The following is a 20721-nucleotide window of genomic DNA, read 5'->3' on the forward strand; positions in this document are numbered from 1 at the left end:
CTGCCATCCATACAACATCTAATCCACAATCAATCTCAACCAAAAAACCGGATTGTGCGGAGTTGGAACCCCCTCGGAAACGATTCCAACATGATCTATATCCACACATCTCACTGTAATGCTGGATCCACCAAAACTAGAGTTCAACATGTATGAAATGTGTGGACACAAATCATGTCGAAACTTGAAACGGTCTAGGGATTTGGATCCGGACTCCACTGTGTTGCCAACCCAAAGTAACCCACCACCGCACGCTTGGAATCGACCACGAATATGAGTAAATTGACCCAATTTTGGAAACGACAAATTCTTCAATCAAACTTTTGCCACGTGGAACCTATAATTAATCTCCATCAAAACAAATGTAAGCACGTACCTACACTTGTCAACTTTTAGCACGTGTGATCTCGTTAAGCGGGACCCATCCGATGCACGTACCACTCACTTTCCCATTTCATAATGAGAGAGACCTGTTCTTCTTCTTGGGGTCACCGTCCTAAACGCCGAACTGTTTTTAATGAAACCAACAAATAAGGGCCTGCCCGCTGCCCGTAACAAGGCAATTTAAGAGTCTGACCCTATGTGTTGCGTCCTTCTTACAACTATGTACTTCTTCAATCCATTCCGTTGGATATCCTTGAGATCTACCCAGCACGGATTTCGAGGTAATCTAAAGGTGCACGTACTCCCCTTGATTAAAAAATAGTCTGACCAAACCAAAAGAAGCTAGGAAATAGGCGTGCATGAACGGTGCTGAGTGCTGACAACAAAACTCACTGAGTCACTGCAGTATTTTTCTTTCTTTTTATATTTTTTTTGGTGGCAAATAACCACTTACCGCTATATACTATAGCAACAGAAGCTACAAATCAGGGTTTAAACCTCCTGCAACCAGGAGGGAGGCGCTAAAGCTCTATCTGTCTACTATCACCGTTTTGCCTCCCCGTCTCAAAGTTTCAAACCACCCACGGGCAGCGGTCAGGCCTGCCACGCTTCTCTTTCTTGGTATAAAACCTTTAATCACAATATAGTCAAGAACCCAGAAAAGAAACAGAGGATACTCGACAAAACCTTGCGTCGCTTAGTTTGTTTGATTTTATTGGAGCAGTTGGGTGTGTTCGATTTTTCAGCCTACCATCTTCTCCACATTTATTTGGGGTTTAATTCAGGGTTTTCTAAGCCTTTGTGGGTGACCGAGCTGCTTGACTTTCCTACAGTTTCGTTAACGAAGCTTCTCGGTGTGTTCATGAAGGTGAGAAAAGCTTGTTTCTCATATTGGAGTATTTAATGGGTTTACATATTTCATTCAGGACCTAAGTGGGTCTCTGTTAGAACTTAGAAATATTCTAGGTTCATCTCATGAGTAAAGACTGAATTGTAGTAGGGAGTTCCTCGTGTATTCTCTGAGAAACTTCAAGTGGGTTTCATGTTTTTTCCTGGGTTTCATTTTATACGCTGAAGGGTCTCTTTTGAAAGAGGTGGTTGGGTTCACAAAGTTTTGGTCAAGTTTGGTAGCCTTTGAAGTACACAAATTGGTTGGTTTCAAGGAGGTTGTTGGGGTTTAGTAAGGGTTTAACTCCATTGTAAAGGTTTTATCAGGCTTTCTTTTTTCATTTCTTCCTCTTCCTATTCTTCTTTTTTCCCGCTTTAGACATTGTCGGTTGTTGCACTTTAAAGTGTTCTTCAGCCCAAGTACAGCTCAACTTCCATTAGTCTCTCTAATGGCTCCTTCAGATAAAAGAACAAGAAGAAGAAGAAGAAGAAAGACCCAACACAGAAGGTGCCATCTCCAATTGAAGAGTCCAGAGCTAACCTTGGAATCGTCTTGTAGTTCTACCACAACAAGCTCCGATGAACCAATGAAGATCATCGACAGCAACGACGACAATGGTGTCGATATCTCTGCAGGCAGTGGCTGTTCTACTCCCAAGGCTCAAAGGTTTCGAATACCAGAGGTCTTATCGTGTCCCCCAGCTCCAAAGAAGCGAAGAGTAGCTTCACACTGTTCATCACGGAGGTCACCCATTTCTTTCTTCTCTCCTCCGGATATAGAGCTCTTCTTCTTGTTTGCATTTCGTGATATCTCAGTCTAAAAATGGTGTGGCTACAAAATATAAACGTCAGTTCATCAGCACTATTTCAACTAGGTGTAGAGGTGATCACTGGATTTTCTTCCCTTTTTTGTTTTTCTATTTTCTTGAATTGGCCATTGAGGTATAGTGTGAAGACTTGAGGCTTTTGTACCTGCAGCAATCCTAGATGAAGTTGCCAACTTCTGTCAATGTTAGATTTTTCTTTCTTTCTTTTATTTTGATCTCCTCTTTAATTATGGTTAAGAGATACTAATCAGCCAAACCCTAGTGGGATTTTGTCCAACTTTAGCTGTGTGATTCTGTTTTCTGGCATTTGGAGATGTGAAAATGTGATGTGAAGATTTGAAGTTGTGTGTGTAATGTTAGCTGCATTAGCAGCTCTTACCTATTAAATCAAAGTGAGAAAGAAAAAGCACAAAGGCCTTTTCGAGTGTGAATTGAATATTTCATTGGTATCTTTTTGTCTCTCTTCCACTTGTTTTTTTTTTTTATTTATTTGAATTATTCTCCCTCTTTTCTTGCCTTTGATTGAGATATGAAATTTGGTATTATATTTTATGGGGTTAAATTAAAAAGAAAAACCCAGTTCAAACCATCTCCACTTTCAACTAGTGGGTGGGCGATATGGGCTTGCACACAAGGAACAATGCAATTGGAGACCAAAAAGATTTTACAAATGAACCCAAATCGTTGGGATAAGGCCCATATGATGGTGATGATGATAGTGACAATGATGATCTTTGTATCCACCACCATCAAATAATGTGATCAAAGCAGATGACATGGGCATCCAAGAGAGAGAGATAGAATATGATAGATTAGGGTTTGTGTTTGTGTTCTTTTTTATATATATATTTGTGTTGAGATCATGGTGTCAGGTGTGGGTGTTTGTTTGTCTGGGTAGAGCCAACATGGGTAAGAGAATCCAATGAGAGAGCTCGTGCGGGTGGTGATCATTTTCTATGATTTAATTTCTCATGAGTTTTGTCATCTCTCGAGAAATTCCATCCATTGAATGCCGGCATGGTGGAAGAAAATTCAGAAAGCCCAGTAGCCCATCAACCAAAATCTTCTTATTGTATCGCGAAATGATTTCAAGTATCGTGAGACGTGAGCCAGAAAATCTCCCAAACCAAAAAACTCCCAGTAATTTGAGCTTTTGGAATACAAAACAGAAGGCGAGTATCTCAAGGACGGCGTGATGAGATGGGCCTTCCTCCAAACCAGCCTCTTTCCTCCCGGGCCCCCATTTGATGGTTTTCATCATGGGCGTCGAGCTTATGGCCCTGTTTGGCTGTCCAGGTTGTGCTAATTTTTGCATCAATAGAAAATTTTATTTCCCAACCACATAAAAAAGGAAATCAATGGTGGCTTAATTTGAATGTGGCAAAGGGATTTTAAACAAATTAAAAGCATGGTGGACCTCCCAACCTTGATGGTATGTGTAAAGTTGTCTGTTTATGAAAGTAATGAGATGATGATTTGAATTGGGGCATGTTTTTTTTTTTGCCAAAAGCACTTATTTTAAAAGTCTATTATATATTATTGTATAATACATGTTATAGGAGGCTAAAATAATTTAATAATTTAATAATAAATATGACATTAAAACGTATTCAAACTGATCTCATATAATTTAGATATTATAGGTGGATTAAGGGGTGAGAATGTAGCAGAGTGCATACGTGATCTATTAACTTTATCGCAAAAAAAATTACGGTTATATAAATTTGATCCTGTATTTTCATTTTTGGAGGACGCTGATTACTGATCATCGTCTCTATAACCATCTGCAATTTTTTTTGGTGAGAATTTACCTGAAGTTTGTGGTTTTGTTTTGTTAATTTAATTTTTCTGAAAGCTCTGAAGCTGCAGTGTGAATCAGATGGTCCTACAGTTTAAAGCCATCCATTGTTTCTGACTTTGAGTATATGAATCTGGGCTCCTATAATCTGCCACTTGTGTATAGTTTGAGCATCAGCAGTTGAGAGACTCACCAACATTTGGGGGCAGGAATTGGTTACAGTTACAGGTCTGCACTACAACTACAAGCATCAGAGACTTTACTGGCAAGTGGCAAGCCAAGTAGCAGCTTCCTAGAAAATTATGTAATTATGCTAGTTTTTGTCACGGTGAAGGTTTTAGATGGTGGGAATTGATGGCAAATCATGGGGCCCAAGACCATGTCTTTGACTTTGAGACATTTGCCATTTTATGTATTTCTTAATGAGGTCAAGTAAGGAAGCTCCATAGGCAACCTCACCATGGAGGAGGATCTTCTTGATCAAATCCGCCTTGTCTTTACTCCAATACTATACCCGAATTCATATATTAGTTGGGCCCGTTTAAATAAAATGGGTATATTTTAATTATTGATGAAGCGTGTGGAGCTAAAACAAATCAAGGGAGGGAAGAGAGATGAAGCAAGGTTTTTCAAGACTGAAGCAAGGTATGGTTGCGACTTGCGAGGCGGAAGATTCACTAAACGACTGATCATGCTCGTGGACCCGACTAGTAATCAATCCCGTTCTCATACTGCATCTTGGATCCGTCCTGCTGGTATGGCCCACTGTTTGTTGGTTACATGGACCACCGTATGGCATGTCCAGGTCTTCATGGAAAGTATGGTTCAATTCAAATATATGATGACCACGGTCCCATGCGCCCGTTTGCTAGCTTTTGGCTTGAGAGTTGAGACTGTGCGTGCCTGCGTGAGGGAGAGAGGAGGGACAGATTCATGGGGATTTGATATTGGTTTGTATGAATTGTATATACACTTCTTTTCATCCTTTTTATGTTGTATAGGGAGGAGAGAGATTCAAAGAAGATATATTGGAATGGGGTTCCATGTACACTGAATGCCCCCTTTTTTTTACTACAAAATGTATGTGGATTGATGTCTTTTTCTCCCTGAGTGGGGATGGGGATGCCCTTTTGCCATCCCAATGATGCCGCCATATCATACAAATATATACTTTGATTAATAAGAGATTGTGGAAGAGAGATTTTTCTACCTGAAAATGGCGCTCATATATTTTCCCTTGATTTGAAATGAGAAAGATCGAGGAAGAACAATAGAGAGAGAGAGATTTTGATTTGGCTACAATTAGAAGTTAAAAGAGTGGGAGTGGGAGATCGAGAGATAACTGTGAGAGTGATGGAAGGAAGGGAGATCGAGAGACAGAGGGAGTGGGAGAAAAACTTAAAACCTATTTTCGGTATAGGTTTTTTGTTGTATCCAACATAGACTAAGAGTCCCATGTTGGCAACGACCACATAAGCCTCCAATGACATGGTGGAGGTTTTATAATTTGAAATGTAGATCGGTTGTCAAAGTTTTGTTGGTTTCTGGACCAACCTGCAACCTAATTTTTAACTGTATAGCCAACTTTGACTATAATTTTTCCTTTAAATTATATATTTCATTTATATTACATAAAATATTTTTTATTTATCACACTTAATTTTTCTTTGTCTATGGTATCATTTGACTCAAACCACTAACCCACCATCTAAAAAAAAAATATTTGATTTCTAGGTTAACATTTAATTTTGTATTACATTTTCATCATTGATAAAATTATTTCTTATGTATAAAGCTTATTTTTGTTCAATATAATGAATGCACAATATTAGAGATGTACCCAATATTTTATTTTTTATAAATATATAATATTAGAAATGTATTCAAAATTTTCTCTACCTTTTTTTTTTAATTTTTGTGATTCTTTGTATTTTTTATTATTAAAATATTTATTATTTGACTATGACATCATTTCATTTCTAGGTAGATTTTGAATTTGGCATTTAATTTTCATCATTAATAAAAATACTTCTTATATTTTATAATTAATTATTTTATTTTTTATTATTTAATTATGACATTATTTATTAGTCCATTTGACCCCAAAATTTTCTCTACCTTTTTTTTTAAAAATTTTGTGATTCTTTGTATTTTCTATTATTAAAATATTTATTATTTGACTATGACATCATTTCATTTATAGGTAGATTTTGAATTTGGCATTCAATTTTCATCATTAATAAAAATACTTCTTACATTTCATAATTATTTATTTTATTATTTAATTATGACATTATTTATTAATCCATTTGACCCCAAATGGTCGAATTGCATACCCACCACTGGGAGGGAAAAAATAGTTTTGTTTTCAAATTATTTTTCAAAATATTTATTTTTATATTATTAAAATTAATATTGTGGATTTAATTACAAGAATTTAATTATGAGAAAATATATCTTAAACATAGGATTTTATTAGAGATAATGGAAAATATTTTTATTTCCAATTGGTTTTAATTTTTGTATTCCATTTCCATCATTAATAAAAACATTTCTTATTTATCATACTTATCGTTGTTTAATATGTAAAAAATGTTCCCAATTTTTTAATTTCTATTTTTTCATTTTATCTATTTTTTTAATTTTATTATGTAATCGTGGCGACATGGATTAGCCTATTTAACCCAAAATGATTTAATTTCTTACTACCACCTAGATGAAAGCACTATTTTTGCAAGGTAGATTTTAAAAATATAAGCTTTTATGTTATTGGAATTATTAATTTATTAAGTATGAATTTAATTAATAGAACATTGATGAGAAGAAACAAAAATGACTTAAATATATGATTTAATGAACATGAATGCAAGTTAATAGCTAAAATGTTGGATTTAATGAGAGGGAATCGAATACATTGAATATCTTTAAATTACCCCTTTTCAACTCATTTAATATCAAGAACCGATTACCCTATTTGCCCTCATTTTTTATCAATAAATTTAAATATAGAGGGATAAATTTTGTCCTTAGAAAATTCCAGAAATATTCTTGAGGCCATTCCTGCTTTTTAAAATAGTATAGATTTATGCCAAAGCCGTTTGGTTTGCTCTTTGCTGCCCAGATAGGAATTAACCTTGCTCTTTGCTGCTCAATGGCGACATGATAAATTATAGAGTCTGCCCAAAGAAATACAACATCTATGCATAGCCAAATTTCTCATCTTGTTCAGACTAATCTGGGACATGAGAAATGCCAAAGCTCATGGTCAACCCAAGGTTCAAAATATCGACACGCCTGATACGCCGGTAGGGGCGTATCAGGCATTTCGATACTTGTTTTTTTACTTTTTTTTTTATTATTTTAAAAAATGGTTCAGGGGAGCCGGTCTAGGACCCCTCCATCCTCTGAACTGGTCAGACCCCGATACACCCACTATAGGGACATATCAGAAGGGTCCCAAAACGATACGTATCGGCCGATACGGGTCAATACATAACGATACTTTGCCCATACTACTCCCCAACCAAGTCATTGACAAAGCAGAAACATTCACTATTAGTACCAGACCTAGCCCCCGCGAGCTCCAACTCAACCCACACCCACAGGAATAGCAGGAATAGGCTTTATTATTGTGTCTAAAGAACTATCTGTTGTCGCTGCAGAAGGTCGAAGAGTTCATGCCAGATCTGCTACCCCCAGGAAAAGTTTATAATGCATGTACTACTATTAGGTATGAAGGCAGCAATCCTACTCCATGGGCTCCTTGTTCTCAATCTTAATGGAGTTCCTTTTTTTTGGAAAAAAAAAATAATAAAAAAAGGAAAATGCATCACAATGGCACTGTACCAAACACCCTACTAGTGGATGAACATAAGGCCCAATTACAGAATGCAATGCTGATTAATGTTCAGTTTGAACATCCTTATTGAGAACTTAAGGATTTGAGCTAAGAATAGAATCAATTGAAATATCCATGACGGGTAAAATAAATATGAGATTCGCTCCTGAACACAGAGTAAGAAGCCAAGGTCAGATCTCAACTCCTGCACTCAGCTTCTTCTCCGAAACAGAAGTGACACACTAGATATCCTAAGCCTTGAACTAATTCCCGTCTCCTCCTTCCTAGAAGGACAAACTACAAACGTTTCAGACCCCAAGGATAGAAACCATATTTAGGAACCGATATATCACCAAAGGAGGAATCAAATTGATGAACAAAGGCATAGACATGAAGGTTATGAAGGTTGTACAAGCTGACCAGGCTTCTGCTCTATCCTCGCTCCTTTTATTTTTGTTAGTTCTATTTAATTAATCAATTGAAATCAATCACCCTCATGATTAGAATTGTATTGGTTGATAACTGAAAAGAAAGGACATGGGGGTTGGAGAACTTTTAACTTCTGGGATCATTAGGATGTGTTGAGGCATGACCGCCCAGCTGAGGATTGTAGTTGTCACCTGTATGAATAAATATTTCAATGAAAACGATGCTTTCTATATTATCCAAGAGTCTTGCTGTAAGTGGGATGGCGGGTGGTCTTCCCATCATAAACCGGGCACAGCTACAGTAGTTGGTGAAAGCAATTAAGTTCAGAAAATATGGACCCTTGTTTAATTGCCCAGATTTGTGCAATGTAGTTGTTATTATTTCTAATACGGGAAGAGTAGAAGCAAATTTGGATCTCTAAGGATACCTCCCATGCCATAGAACCCAAAGGTACCAGAGCAAGCACCATCGGTATATTTAATTTGACATGGATGGTGGTTTTTTTATAAGAAAATAAATATATTAAACAGCAGACAAAAGAGGTTCAATACAGACTGGGGGTGCCCCACCAGACAGTCAGAGAAATGATTTAGCTTTCTGAGCTAAAAGATGGGCAGCCTGATTAACAGTTCTAGGGATAAACAAGAAATTAACCGAGGCAAAAGACGATTTAAGATTCTGGATCTTGTCCACCCAAACATTATATTTCCAAGGTAAAGAAAGCCCATCATTCAACGCCAAGATAACATTTCTAGCATCTGATTGAACACAAATGGAATTCCAGCCTTGAGCCTTAGCAAAAGAGAGGGCCTTCCAAATTGAACCAAGGTCTGCTTCCACTGGATCAGAAGAATAACCAAAAAACCACCTGCAGCCAATAAAAATTTAGAATTAAAAACACAAAAACCAAAAGAAACTCGACCAGAATTGTCCACTCCACCATCACAATTAATTAGATAGGTATAGTTAGTAACTTAGTACCCACCAAACTCAACAGAGAAACAAAATTTAGAGTAGCAAAAGAAGTAAATCCTGAAGTTGGCTTACAGAAAAATTTATTGATAGAGGAAAACCCAATGCACAGAACAGAATTTATTGTTAAATATCCTTTCATTTCTTGTCTGCCATATTAAGTAAAAAGCTATTGCTAGCCATTCGAGAAAACCAAACAAATCAGAAGCTGAATTAAAACCCAAGGACCAGAATTTGATTAAATCTAAAAGGCAAGAAAAGTTTGACTATATTGCCTTGAGATTCCATGGGATAGGAAACAAAATAGCTCTAGAGAAAGAACATGAAAGGAAAAGATGAGAGAGAGACTCATGATCCTGATTACAAAAAAACACAATTAGGATTGACATTTATCCCAGGATGGTGGCTCTCTTTTTCTATTACTGGTAGAGTAATTTCTTAGTTGACAACATTCAATTCTTGTAGACTAACTAGAGTTTGTATAAATGCTTTTAATTTTGTGATATTTCCAGATTTTTCATGGCCAGAAGCATATCATTGTTCTTCTCAAAGTTGAACTTTGTTTTAGTGGTGTCAAGGTTCTTTTAGGAGCATTGAGTAAAATATGTTGCGTAACCTCAAATTCTTCACTACAAAGATCACAAAGAGGACTGAGAATGAAGTGGGATTTTAACAAGAACAAGGAAATCCTTGGTGGGCAAATCAGTTATGAATTGTTAGCCAAATAAAGAACTGAATTTTAGTGGGATGGGTAATTTCCAGATTTCTGTCCATGGCCAACTCTATCTTACATGTCATTCAATTGCTGTTGAATCATTTTGTAGGCTGAGGCTAATTGGGACCTCAAGTTGTTGTCTACTCTCCTTTTCCTTGAACAGAAGAAAGAATGACTAGATTTTTAGAGAAATCTAGTGAGGAAGGAGATGTGAAATAAATTCTAGATTCCATTTTATTGGATTCCACCATCGAATATATGTCAAAACCTATTGTTTCTCTGTTCAGATCAATTAGGCTCCTGTAGTCTCTCACCTATCTCGTTTTTGTCAATGGATGGATCATGTGGTTAACCTGAATCATCCATGGGATGTTTCAAAGAAATTTTATATAAAAGCATTTTTCTCTCCAAGGCTCCTCAAACCAAGGCATCCTTCAGACCAAATTAAATCCCAAGTCCCAACCACCCAAGATTGTTTTTCCCCCTCACCAAACACCCTCTGTAATAAAGAGGTAGCCATAAAATGTTCTTAACATTATCAGGGAAGATAGGATGGCCATGGCAGAAGTGAAATAAATGAAAATGGTGTTGAAAACAATCTTGTTGACTAAGACCAGACTAGACAATTGGATGGTCAGAGCAGGGAACCGCCATAGAAATTTGCTTGTCAAGTTTTTAACGTTGAAAGCAGGATGGTCAAACCATTTGACCCCAGGTCCAGTCATCAAAATGGTTCTATATGGGTCCCATTGTAAAAATAGTGTTTGAAAACACATTCAACTGGAGTTACATTCGAAGCAATAATCAACCATCCACGCACCTATTATTAAATTTCCAATTCCTTCCAAGATGATTAAAAGGATCAGAGTCAACTTTTTCCTTTAAACAGGGCTGTGTCATGATATTTAGAACAAGCTTTAACACTTTAAAGTACCTCTCTCACATGGCTCCTGAGAATGTCTTCAATACTTGAAGGCCCTGGGTTATTCAGAGAAGATCCATCAAAGTTCAAATTGAGCCTCTTGAAACAGGGATTGTACAATGGTTGTTGTTAAACAACAAACCCAAGATCCCAAATTGATTGGCAAATAGAGAAATTAGAAAGAAAACAAAAGCAGAATAAAAAGAGCACACAGATATTTATGTGGTTCGGCCTTATTGCCTACGTCTACAGGAGGAAGAGTAAAAATCCATTATAATCAACAATGGAGAACAAGTATAAAGAACCTCTCAAACCCTAGCACCCTTTAAGCCCAAAGCCTTTACACTCAAACTGATGTTCTTTCACTCTCGTGTCAAACCTTAGGGAACAAGAAAAAATATATGCGGGATGACCCAAATATGTCAAATCAGATTGGATCCATATGCAGGCCCAAGCCTTCTACATCCATTCAAGGCACACGCACGACAATGCTCAATGGAAATGTAACTGGATGTTGACAATTCATTCACCAGGGACAAGGCTATGAAACTGAAAGCACTACTAACAAAGCAAAGGATTGTATTCATGAGAACAAGAAAGAAACATCAGCACTCACAGACTTATCATAGACTTCCCATAAATCCTGAAGTGTCACCCTTTTCTTCCAAAATAAAGCGAATTGTCACATAATAAGTATTATTTTTTTGAGAAAAACACAATTTTTTTTTTTAGAAAGGCACATAATAAGTGTTATTTTGATATTGTACAACTTGTTACAGATAAACTGTTAATCTGGCTGTGGATGGATGCTGGAGATCTGTCCCCAAATAGAATAAAGTGCCATCAATAACCTAAAATGCTACACTCAGTTTTCAAATAATGCAAAGAGAACTCAAATGAATGTGGAACTACATGTTAGATTGAAACCGCAGTTCCTTAAGAACAACTAGAAGGTTCCACGTTCTCATTCATGGATTAGGTGATGCTATTTTCTGGGTGACTACAGTAACAGTTCAAGAACATTGGCTTAGCATATAGAGAAATAAATGCCAAGGGGTAGAGCATAAGTACCTTGAAATTGAAAGTACTCAGTAAGGTCCTTAACTAGACAGTCAAAGAGAATAAAAGAATAAACCTAATAATGTTGCATAAACCTAATAATGTTTATTGGACATGTTGCATAAACCTAATAATGTTCAGCAAAAAATAAAAAGATAAAGAATATTAAGGATGTGATGGTAGAAAATCCATCACCAAAAAAATTTCAATTTGTATAGAGAAGAGCATTCTGAAGGTGAACAAATTTCAAACCTTAACAAAATCCTCAGACTGCCTATTACCCCAATAAGATGTAGCAAAAATAAATCCTTTTTCCACAGGCAATTTGATAATAAAAAAATCATCATCAAGAGTCATTGCAAAAGAAGCCAGTACCATACTTCAATGAAATTTCTTAATTTTTCATTTTAAGACCTTTTTTTTTGATAAATAACAGAGACTTTTATTAAAAGATAATAATAGAAAAGGTATAAAAGGAGGGGTAAAAATTCTTAACCCTCCCAAGAAAGCAATTCAGATTACAATGTTGCCCAGAAGAAATTAACTCTTCCCCCCCCCCCCCCTTGTTTGGCCAATGAATCTGCCAAGGAGTTGGCGCACCTCTTTATCCATTGAAACTTGATTTCCATATTTTGGGTGAGATGTCTAACTTTCTTTTTTTCATTCAAAAACTTCCACAGACTAGAAGTATCCTTCATCAACCAATTTATAGCCAACTTAGAGTCACCTTCCACTATCAATTTTCTGATATTTAACTCTTGCGCTCTTTTTAACCCTTCCAAGACAGCCAATATTTCAGCTCTAAGAGAGTCCCCCCATCCAATAGAACCAGAATACAATGCAATAATTCGACCTTCATCATCTCTGAAGGCTCTCCCTATACCCGACAGACCTGGATTTCCTTCACTACTACCATCAAAGTTTAGTTTAGTGAAACCTGAAACTGGAGGGGACCAAATTGGGTGGGATACATTCTTTCTTGGAGCAGACCAAGCCACTTCTTTCCACTTCCTGATGATATCTCCTTCTAAATAATTTTCAAAACTTTGCAAAGTTTTAACCTATTTTAGACTACAGAAAGGCGAAAGATTATGCAAAACAGGAAATGAATTGTTATCCTAGGCTTGTAGCCTATAGTGGATTTGGTTTATGTAGAGAGCACAGGCATACAACTCATGAAATGTTTCAATTTTAAAATAGAACAAAAGAAGAATGCCATAGCAAGGTAATGTCATATATAAGATTATATGGTAGAGATCATGCTTCTTGAACTGAAACTATTAGCAACGAACCTAACATTCAGACAAAGACCTGATACCATTACATCTGTACACTAAACACTAATTAATTTTTCTTTTGCAATATATATATAGAGAGAAAACTATCATTAATACTAAACAGTATATTGTCTTCGACTACATATGCTACATTATTTTGGGTAAAACATGTATGACATTCTAGACTATGAGCTACCTAATGTTGATCCCTGTTTACATACAAAAAGTCTTACAGAGCACATTTCATCCACAAGGTCTAAAACATGATCCATGTTTAAGTAGTCCACCCAGTTGAGATTGGGTTTCCTTCAATTTACCTTATCAGTCAACTTCTGTACATCTGATTAGGTGATAAGTTTGTTGAAGCGCTGAACCCTTTCTGATTTTAACCTTTCTATTAGGGCTCAAAATTCTGCATCATAGCTTCACTGTGTTCTGGAGTGCTTCTATATGGACAATGGAAAACAACCACAATAAAGAAGATTCAAAAGTCATTTTCCTTTTGCTTCATAAAAAAGTTGAAGAAGATATTTTTATTAAATTAAGGCAAAAAATCTATTCCCGCAGTCACCTTTAAATTGCTAAAATGTACATACAGGTTATATGGAGAATGTTGTGAATTGGGAGCAATTTGACAACAACTGAAATAGTGAAATGGTTAAAATGAATGACTTTCTGCTTCCTCTTTCTGCTCAGTTATTGAAGGATTAAGGTGAGGGTTTCTTATATGTCTATAAATAATTCTACCTTCTTTCCTTTTCTGAATATTTGTTTTCCTGCAACCCTTGAATTTTGTGATTTGAGTAGTCCCCTTTCTGTATTTCAAATTTTCAATGGTAATATCAGTAGGGATTTAATTGGGTTGGATTTGCATTGGATTCAGTCATGTCCAAATCCTATCCAATTATTTAAAACTTAAATCTGGAACCAATCTGAAATCATATTGGATCTAGAGTCTCGGATTGGATTTGGATAAAGTTTGGATGTAATACTGAATCAATTAATTATAAATTTTATATAATTATATATATATATATATATATCACTCCATGTGTATGTGAATGCATATAATTATCAAGGTGGAAGGATAATGATAAAAGAGAAGAAATCACACCTACCTTAGGCAAGTGCTTCCACAACTATTTTACAAGAGGGCTTGAACTCTTTGAGTTCCATGTAGAGCAAGATTTACAAATTGTAAAACCTTAACCAACAAAAGCAGAGAACCAATCATTTATAATCTACTTCCAAGATTGTGAACACCAATGATGCAAATTAGGCAAGCACAGGTTGAAATTTTGTTGAATTTTGAATTGCTTGGTCCAAGACCCTGGGCCTGATGCAGTACATAAATAATAAAAATAAATTATAAAAAAAGTCTGATGATAGTTATGTGCCAAAAATGCCATAGGTTATGAAATATATAAAATTTAATTGATGAAGCAGGATTTTCATTCTTTGTTTTCCATCCATGGGATAAAGCCCAACTCAAACCTCGCAAGCATTATCCAAACTAAGACAAATGGCATACTGAAGTGCTATAATAATCTAAAATCTAGATCCTGCTGCCTATAGATAAATTGTAACAAATGGAGAATGCAATATGCACAAATTCTTAAAAGAGCGAAGTAAATGAATGTAAGACAAGACAAGCCCAGTGAATCAATTATGATAAGACGAGAGGGTTTTGAATTACAACCAACCTGAAAGAAGAAGACATTGTTATGAACGGAAGCTGCTGTGGTAGCATGAATCCCAAATTTAATTAATTATCCATCAGGTAGAGTATCAATCACCATAATAGCTGAATATTCGGGACATGAGATATCTTAGGCCAATCTTCACCGGTCTCCCTTGAGCATCATTCCTTTAAATGGAGACAATCGGAAATACATAGCTCCCGTAATCTTGTCAAGCGCTTCATTTCTTCTGGTAGAGATGCCAAATTAGGGATATTATAGATTTCAAGAGATTCAAGATGTGAGGTTTCCAAGTGATTGTGGTAGAGATTCCAAATCAGGGATATTTAGAACTTGGAGGCTTTGAAGTGAAGGCAGGTTTCGAAGCCCTTTGAGTAGAGTTGAAAAATTATTGGAGGGACAGTCGGAAATAAAAAGCCGTTGGAGAGATTGGAGGTTTCCTAGCTATTGCTGTGGCAGCCCCTGTAATTTCGGAAGATTTTCAATCGTTAACTTTTTCAGGGCAGTCAGACCTTGGATTCCCTCCAAGGAACAAGGCTCCGAACAATTACCAATCTCTAGTTCTCCAAGTGCAGTGAGGTGTTGCATGCCTTCTCTTACAAGTTTCTAAGAGAAGTAAAGCCTTGTATTGCCTCTAGATTATGATTACCTGAATTTGATCCCTGTTTACATACAAAAAATTTTAGACCATATTTTATCCACAAGGTCCAAAACATGATCCACGTTGAAGTAGTCCACCCAGTTGAGATTGGGTTTCCTTCCGTTCACCATTCACCTTATCAATCAAATGTTGTGCATCTGATTAGATGATAACTCTATTGAAGCACTAAACTCTTGCTGATTTCAGCCCTTCTATTAGTGCTCAAAATTCTGCATCATAGCTTTTCTGTGTTCTGGAGTGCTTCTTTGTTGACCATGGGAAACAACCACAACAAAGAAGGTTGAAAGTAATTTTCCTTTTGCTTCATAAAAAGGTTGAAGAAGAAATTTTTATCAAATTAAGGGAAAAAATATGTTCTCACAAGCACCTTTAAATTGCTAAAATGTACATCAGGATGAAGACAGGTTATATGGAGAATGTTCATTGTGAATTAGGAACCATTTGACAACTGAAATGACTAAATTGAATGACTTTCTGCTTCCTCCTTTTCTTGAGTTATTGAAGGATTAAGTAAGGGTTTCTTGTCTCTCTATAAATAATTCTACTTTCATTCTTTTTCCAAATGTTTGTTTTTCTACAACTCTTGAATTTTGTGATTTGAGTAGTCCTCTTTTTGTATTTCAAATTGTCAATGGCAACATCAGTAGGGCTGTAACAGGGTTGGATTTGGATCGGATTCTGTCATGTTCAAATCCTATCCAATTATTTAAAACTTAAATATGAATCCAATCTGAAATCCTATTGGACCTAGGGCCTCAGATTGGATTTGGATTAGATTCTGGTTTAATCCAAATCTGGTCCAATATTTTTAAAATAAATAAAAATTTAAAAAACATTAATCACTTTCAACTTATAAATATAGAATATTGAATCAGTTAATTATAAATTTTGTACAATAATATGGTATCATTTTCGTGTATATGTGAATACATATAATGATCAGGGTAGAAGGACAATGATGAAAGAGAATAAATCACACCTTCTACCTTCGGCAAATGCTAATTTTACAAGAGAGCTTTAACTCTTGAATTCCATCTGAAGCAAGATGTACAAATTGTAAAAGCCTAACCTACAAAAGCAGAAAATCAATCAAGTTATAAACTACTTCCAAGATTGTGAATACCAGGAAAGATGCAGTACATAAAAAGTAAAACTAAACTATAAAAAGAATAAAAAGTCTGATGATAGTTCTGTGCCAAAAAAGTTACAGGTCATGAAATATATAAAATTCAATTGATTTGAGGCAAGATTTCCCATTCTATGACAAATGACATAGCGAGCCAATAAGTAGATCAACAAAAGGTAAACGGAAAATCTAAAATTTGGGATTTGATTTAACATTTGTATGTTCCCAGGATTAACAGAAACATAACCATGTCTGACATATATACTGACTTGCAAATTTTTCTTGATACAGACAGAACAGAGTAATGGTATATATACGTGTATATATAGAGAGAGAGAGAGAGAGAAAGAGAGAGAGAGAGAGAGAGAAGAAAAAGGGTAAAATAAATAGAGAGAAAAAGTGTATAACCTTGAAATATATTCCGCCTCGGTACTTGTTCTACAAAGAATAAGGAAAAAGCCCTCCAGGGAATGAAGCATTTGAAAGGCCTCAACAAATCATGTAACTCTTGAATTTGAAGTGCCATAATAATGTATGCCACCCATCACTAGTTAGATCCCGCTATAGTCTATAGATGAATCGAAACCAAAAGACAAGCCAACATGCTCAGATTCTTGATAAGGGATAAGTAGAAGAATAACTTATAAGATATATAAGCCCAATGAATCGATTATTATAAGCTAAGATGAGAGAGGGTTTTGAATTACAAAAAACCTGAAAGAAGACGGTGTCATGTATGGAAGCTACAGTAGCATGAATTGCCCAAATGGAAGCTACAGCATTAATCACCTCATAGAAATATCAATATTCGGGACATGAGATATCTTATGCCAATCTTCACCAGTCTCCCTTGAGCATCGTTTCTTTAAATGAGGACAATTTCTAATATATAGCTCCTGTAATCTTGTCAAGCGTTGCATGCCTTCCGGTAAAGATTTCAAATTATAGTTCCCACATAACTCAAGATGTTTAAGAGATGTGAGGTTTCCAAGCGAGTGTGGTAGAGATACCAAATCAGGGATGTCTTCGACTCTGAGGTCTTGAAGTGACGGAAGGTTTCCAAGCTCCTCTGGCAGCTCTACTAATTTCCGAAGCTGTCGAATGCATAACTTCTTCAGGGCAGTAAGACATTGGATTCCGTCCAAGGAACGAAGCTCTCGACATTGTTCAATTTGTAGCACCTTAAGGGCGGTGAGATATTGTAAGCTTTGTGGTTGAAAGAGGGACGTCAAATTCGAACACTGCCGGATAACAAGATGTCAAAGAGGAGTCAAGGCTTTTGGTGCATGAAACGACTGTGGTAGAGATGCAAAATGAGGGATATATTCGAGAGTAAGGTTTTCAAGTGATGGGAGGTTTCCAAGCTCCTCTGGCATCTCTTGTAATTTCGGAATAGCTGTAATCCTTAACTCTTTCAGGGCAGTAAGAGCTTGAATTTTTAATTTGCAGAGCATTACATTTGAGCAAATCGTGATTCAATCAGGTACGGATGCTACCGGAGTGGCGACCGACATGGTCTCCCTCAATTCCACTGTAAAGCTAGTTTTTCGTAACACTGCTACGTTTTGCGGAGTGCATGTAACGTCAACACCTGTTGATCTCTCCTACTCTCAACTAAGTGTGGCCAGTGGCACCGTAAGCAACAAAACCCATCTCATGTTACGTTTCTCTGAGAAAATAAAGATGATTCAATCAAACTCCTCTATGGTGATTTTAACCTTTTATTTCCTTCCCTCCTTGGGATGACATTGCAGATAAAGAAGTTCTATCAGTCGAGGAAGAGCCAAAGAACGATGACGGTAGTAGTGATGGGGAATAAAATCCCTCTGTAAGGAAGTGGGAAGGGTTTGAGCAGTTCGACAGGCACCTTAACGGTGCCGGTGCCTCTCAAACTGAGTTTCATGGTTTGATCGAGGGCATACGTCCTGGGAAAACTGGTCAAACCAAAGTTCCATAAGACGATCGAGTGTTCCGTGGTTCTTGATCCTAAGAAAATCAACGTCCCCATTTCTCTGAAGAATTCGTGCTAAGTAAAATCAGATTCATGGCTGGAGGCGGCGGTGAACGGCGGCGAGCGGCGGCACTGATGAATAAATTGAAGAGGGAGAAAAAGTTAACTTTTTTTGAAATTCTTTTGAAAGTATTACTTTTAGTGATATTAGGGCCCTAAATTTGCCCTTATCTGTTATAAAGGAAAGAGCTTTATAGAAAATTCTAATTTAGTACCTGAACTTTAAAATGTGACAATTTAGTATTGGAACTTTTATTTTGTGATGATTTAGTATTCAATGATAACTCACCGTCAGTTAGAAGAATCATGTGATATCACAGGTATGGGTTAAATATTTTTAAAATACCAAAACTAACCTTTATGAAAAGATATGGACCATTTTACCCTTTCCCTTCCTATTTTCCTAATCTCATTTTCTCTTCAATCTAGGTTGAACGAACGAGATAGGAGATAAGACTTCACTCAACTCCCCTTTTAGACTTCAATCTGGGTTGAACAAATGAGAGAGGAGAGGAGACTTCACTCAACTCCGACCTTTTCTCTTTATTCCGTGCATGCCCATTCCATCCCTTGCTCTTCAAACTTGGTTGAAGAAATGATAGAGGAGAGGAGACTCGGTTGTTCACATGCAGCCCTTGAAGGAACGGCGAAGAAAAGTGGTAAGCTTCACCCCTAACATTTGTCTCCCCCAACATCTATTCATCTATAACCATGCACAGTTCTAATAGAGTTTTCATACAGACTCCACTCTAGAACCGCACACAGACTTCATCTATAGCCATCTTGCTGGAGGCATAAGAGATGGTGGGACCAAGGTTTAGCTTCAGAACTGCGCATAGTTCTGATATGAAAATGTTCTATTGCTTCTTTGTCGCAAAATAACCCAGAAGCATATTTTATTATTTAGGGAAAATTCCATAAATTTTTGTTCGATTTTGTAACAATTGATCAATGTTTCTTTGTCGCAAAATAACCCATAAGCATATGTTATGATTTAGGGAAGGGAAATTTCTATAAATTTTGGTTCGGTTTTGTAACTACTAATCAAAATGTTTGATTTTGCAACTATTGGTGTTTGAGAGATGAATGAAAATGAAATGGTTTTGTGGTGTTTGAGAGATGAATGAACATGAAATGGTTCAGTTTTCTAATGATTGAGTGTTGGCCATCGGTACATTGTCCAATAAGAAAAATTCCCATGCAAAGGAATTGAGAGATGAATGAACAAGAAAAATTCCCATACCAAAATCTGTATCGTACCAGAACTAATTAATATGGTAGATTAGTTGGTGAAAGCTTGTTTTCTCAAGAAAAAAGTAAAGAATATTTTGTCTAGTTTGTTTCATTTCAATTTTTTTTTTTTACTATAGTTGTATATTTCATAGAATATTTTGGTGGTTCTTATGTTTTGGTTTGCAGGGATGTCATCTTCTCAGTCAACAAATGATGGTCAACTTGTTAGGTATCTTAAATACAAGCCAAAGGATTGTAAGCGTGGAAGGAGGTCTGTCATTCAGGTTTCAAAAACAAGTTATTATCTGAATAGGATATTTTACAGCTGCCCAATTAATCTTATAAGCAATTAAGGGCATTTGTTTGTATTCAAAGTAAATATTATTATGAGATGCTGACTTCTTTGCACTTGATTGTATTCAGAGTAGCGTACCTCCGCCATGTAATTTATTTCAATGGGCAGTTTCCACAAACATTTCTAGTGAAGGCAATTCAATAATGAATCATCTGGAAAGCTACATTGTAGAGCTTCATGAACTGGTTGCTGATTTTGACTGTCGTATTAAGGCTATGGAATCCTACCAAGAAGTAGTTACTGAAGGGTTAAAGACCATGAGGGTCTTACTCATTGTGTTAATTGCTGTATTTTTTTGGCATGTATATGTACAAGAATTAGAGTTATATGTACAAGAAGTAGTTAATGAATTGTATCTCGATGAAATTGTAGCTTGGAACTTGATCCCTTTGTGGACGGAAAGGTTAATAGAATGTAATAGTTTCTATTATAATTGGTCCATTTTTCCATTGTATTCAAGTTAATCAACTAATTAGTAGTGAAGTTCCAATGGTTAGTATCCAACAATAATGAACATATTACTGTA

At 36.2% G+C, this 20721-nt stretch overlaps 2 protein-coding genes across 3 annotated transcripts in view; one reads left to right on the plus strand and one right to left on the minus strand.

The window, feature by feature from the left end:
* Positions 1-8599: 8599 nt before the first annotated feature.
* The window catches only part of LOC104597410 (uncharacterized), a 34891-nt gene continuing 22769 nt past the window's right edge, over positions 8600-20721 (minus strand). Inside the window, 5 exon segments of the mRNA XM_088891466.1 lie at positions 8600-9032; positions 13427-13555; positions 14813-16539; positions 17005-17164; positions 17311-17855. Of these exon segments, the coding sequence (XP_088747592.1) occupies positions 17382-17855 (474 nt within the window). The 3' untranslated portion in view covers positions 8600-9032; positions 13427-13555; positions 14813-16539; positions 17005-17164; positions 17311-17381.
* LOC104597749 (uncharacterized) lies at positions 17802-20622 on the plus strand. 2 transcript variants are annotated; one of them, XM_088891958.1, is made up of 4 exons: positions 17802-19266; positions 19349-19422; positions 20027-20124; positions 20264-20622. In XM_088891958.1, the coding sequence occupies exons 1-4, from the start codon at positions 19107-19109 to the stop codon at positions 20337-20339; spliced, it is 408 nt and encodes a 135-aa protein (XP_088748084.1). In that variant the 5' UTR covers positions 17802-19106; the 3' UTR covers positions 20340-20622. The 2 variants fall into 2 exon arrangements, with proteins under 2 accessions (XP_088748084.1, XP_088748085.1); XM_088891959.1 differs by having other exon boundaries at positions 20027-20111.

This window comes from Nelumbo nucifera, chromosome 7 (assembly GCF_055504915.1).
Source record: "Nelumbo nucifera cultivar China Antique chromosome 7, China Antique-T2T, whole genome shotgun sequence".
Lineage (NCBI taxonomy): Eukaryota > Viridiplantae > Streptophyta > Magnoliopsida > Proteales > Nelumbonaceae > Nelumbo > Nelumbo nucifera.

Coding starts and splice junctions, on each gene's coding strand:
- LOC104597749 (XM_088891958.1), top strand. CDS start 19,107: ATGAGAGAGGAGAGGAGACTTCACTCAACTCCGACCTTTTCTCTTTAT. Junction 19,423..20,026: donor TAAGAGATGGTGGGACCAAG/GTTTAGCTTCAG, acceptor TTTGGTTTGCAG/GGATGTCATCTTCTCAGTCA. Junction 20,125..20,263: donor GAAGGAGGTCTGTCATTCAG/GTTTCAAAAACA, acceptor GATTGTATTCAG/AGTAGCGTACCTCCGCCATG.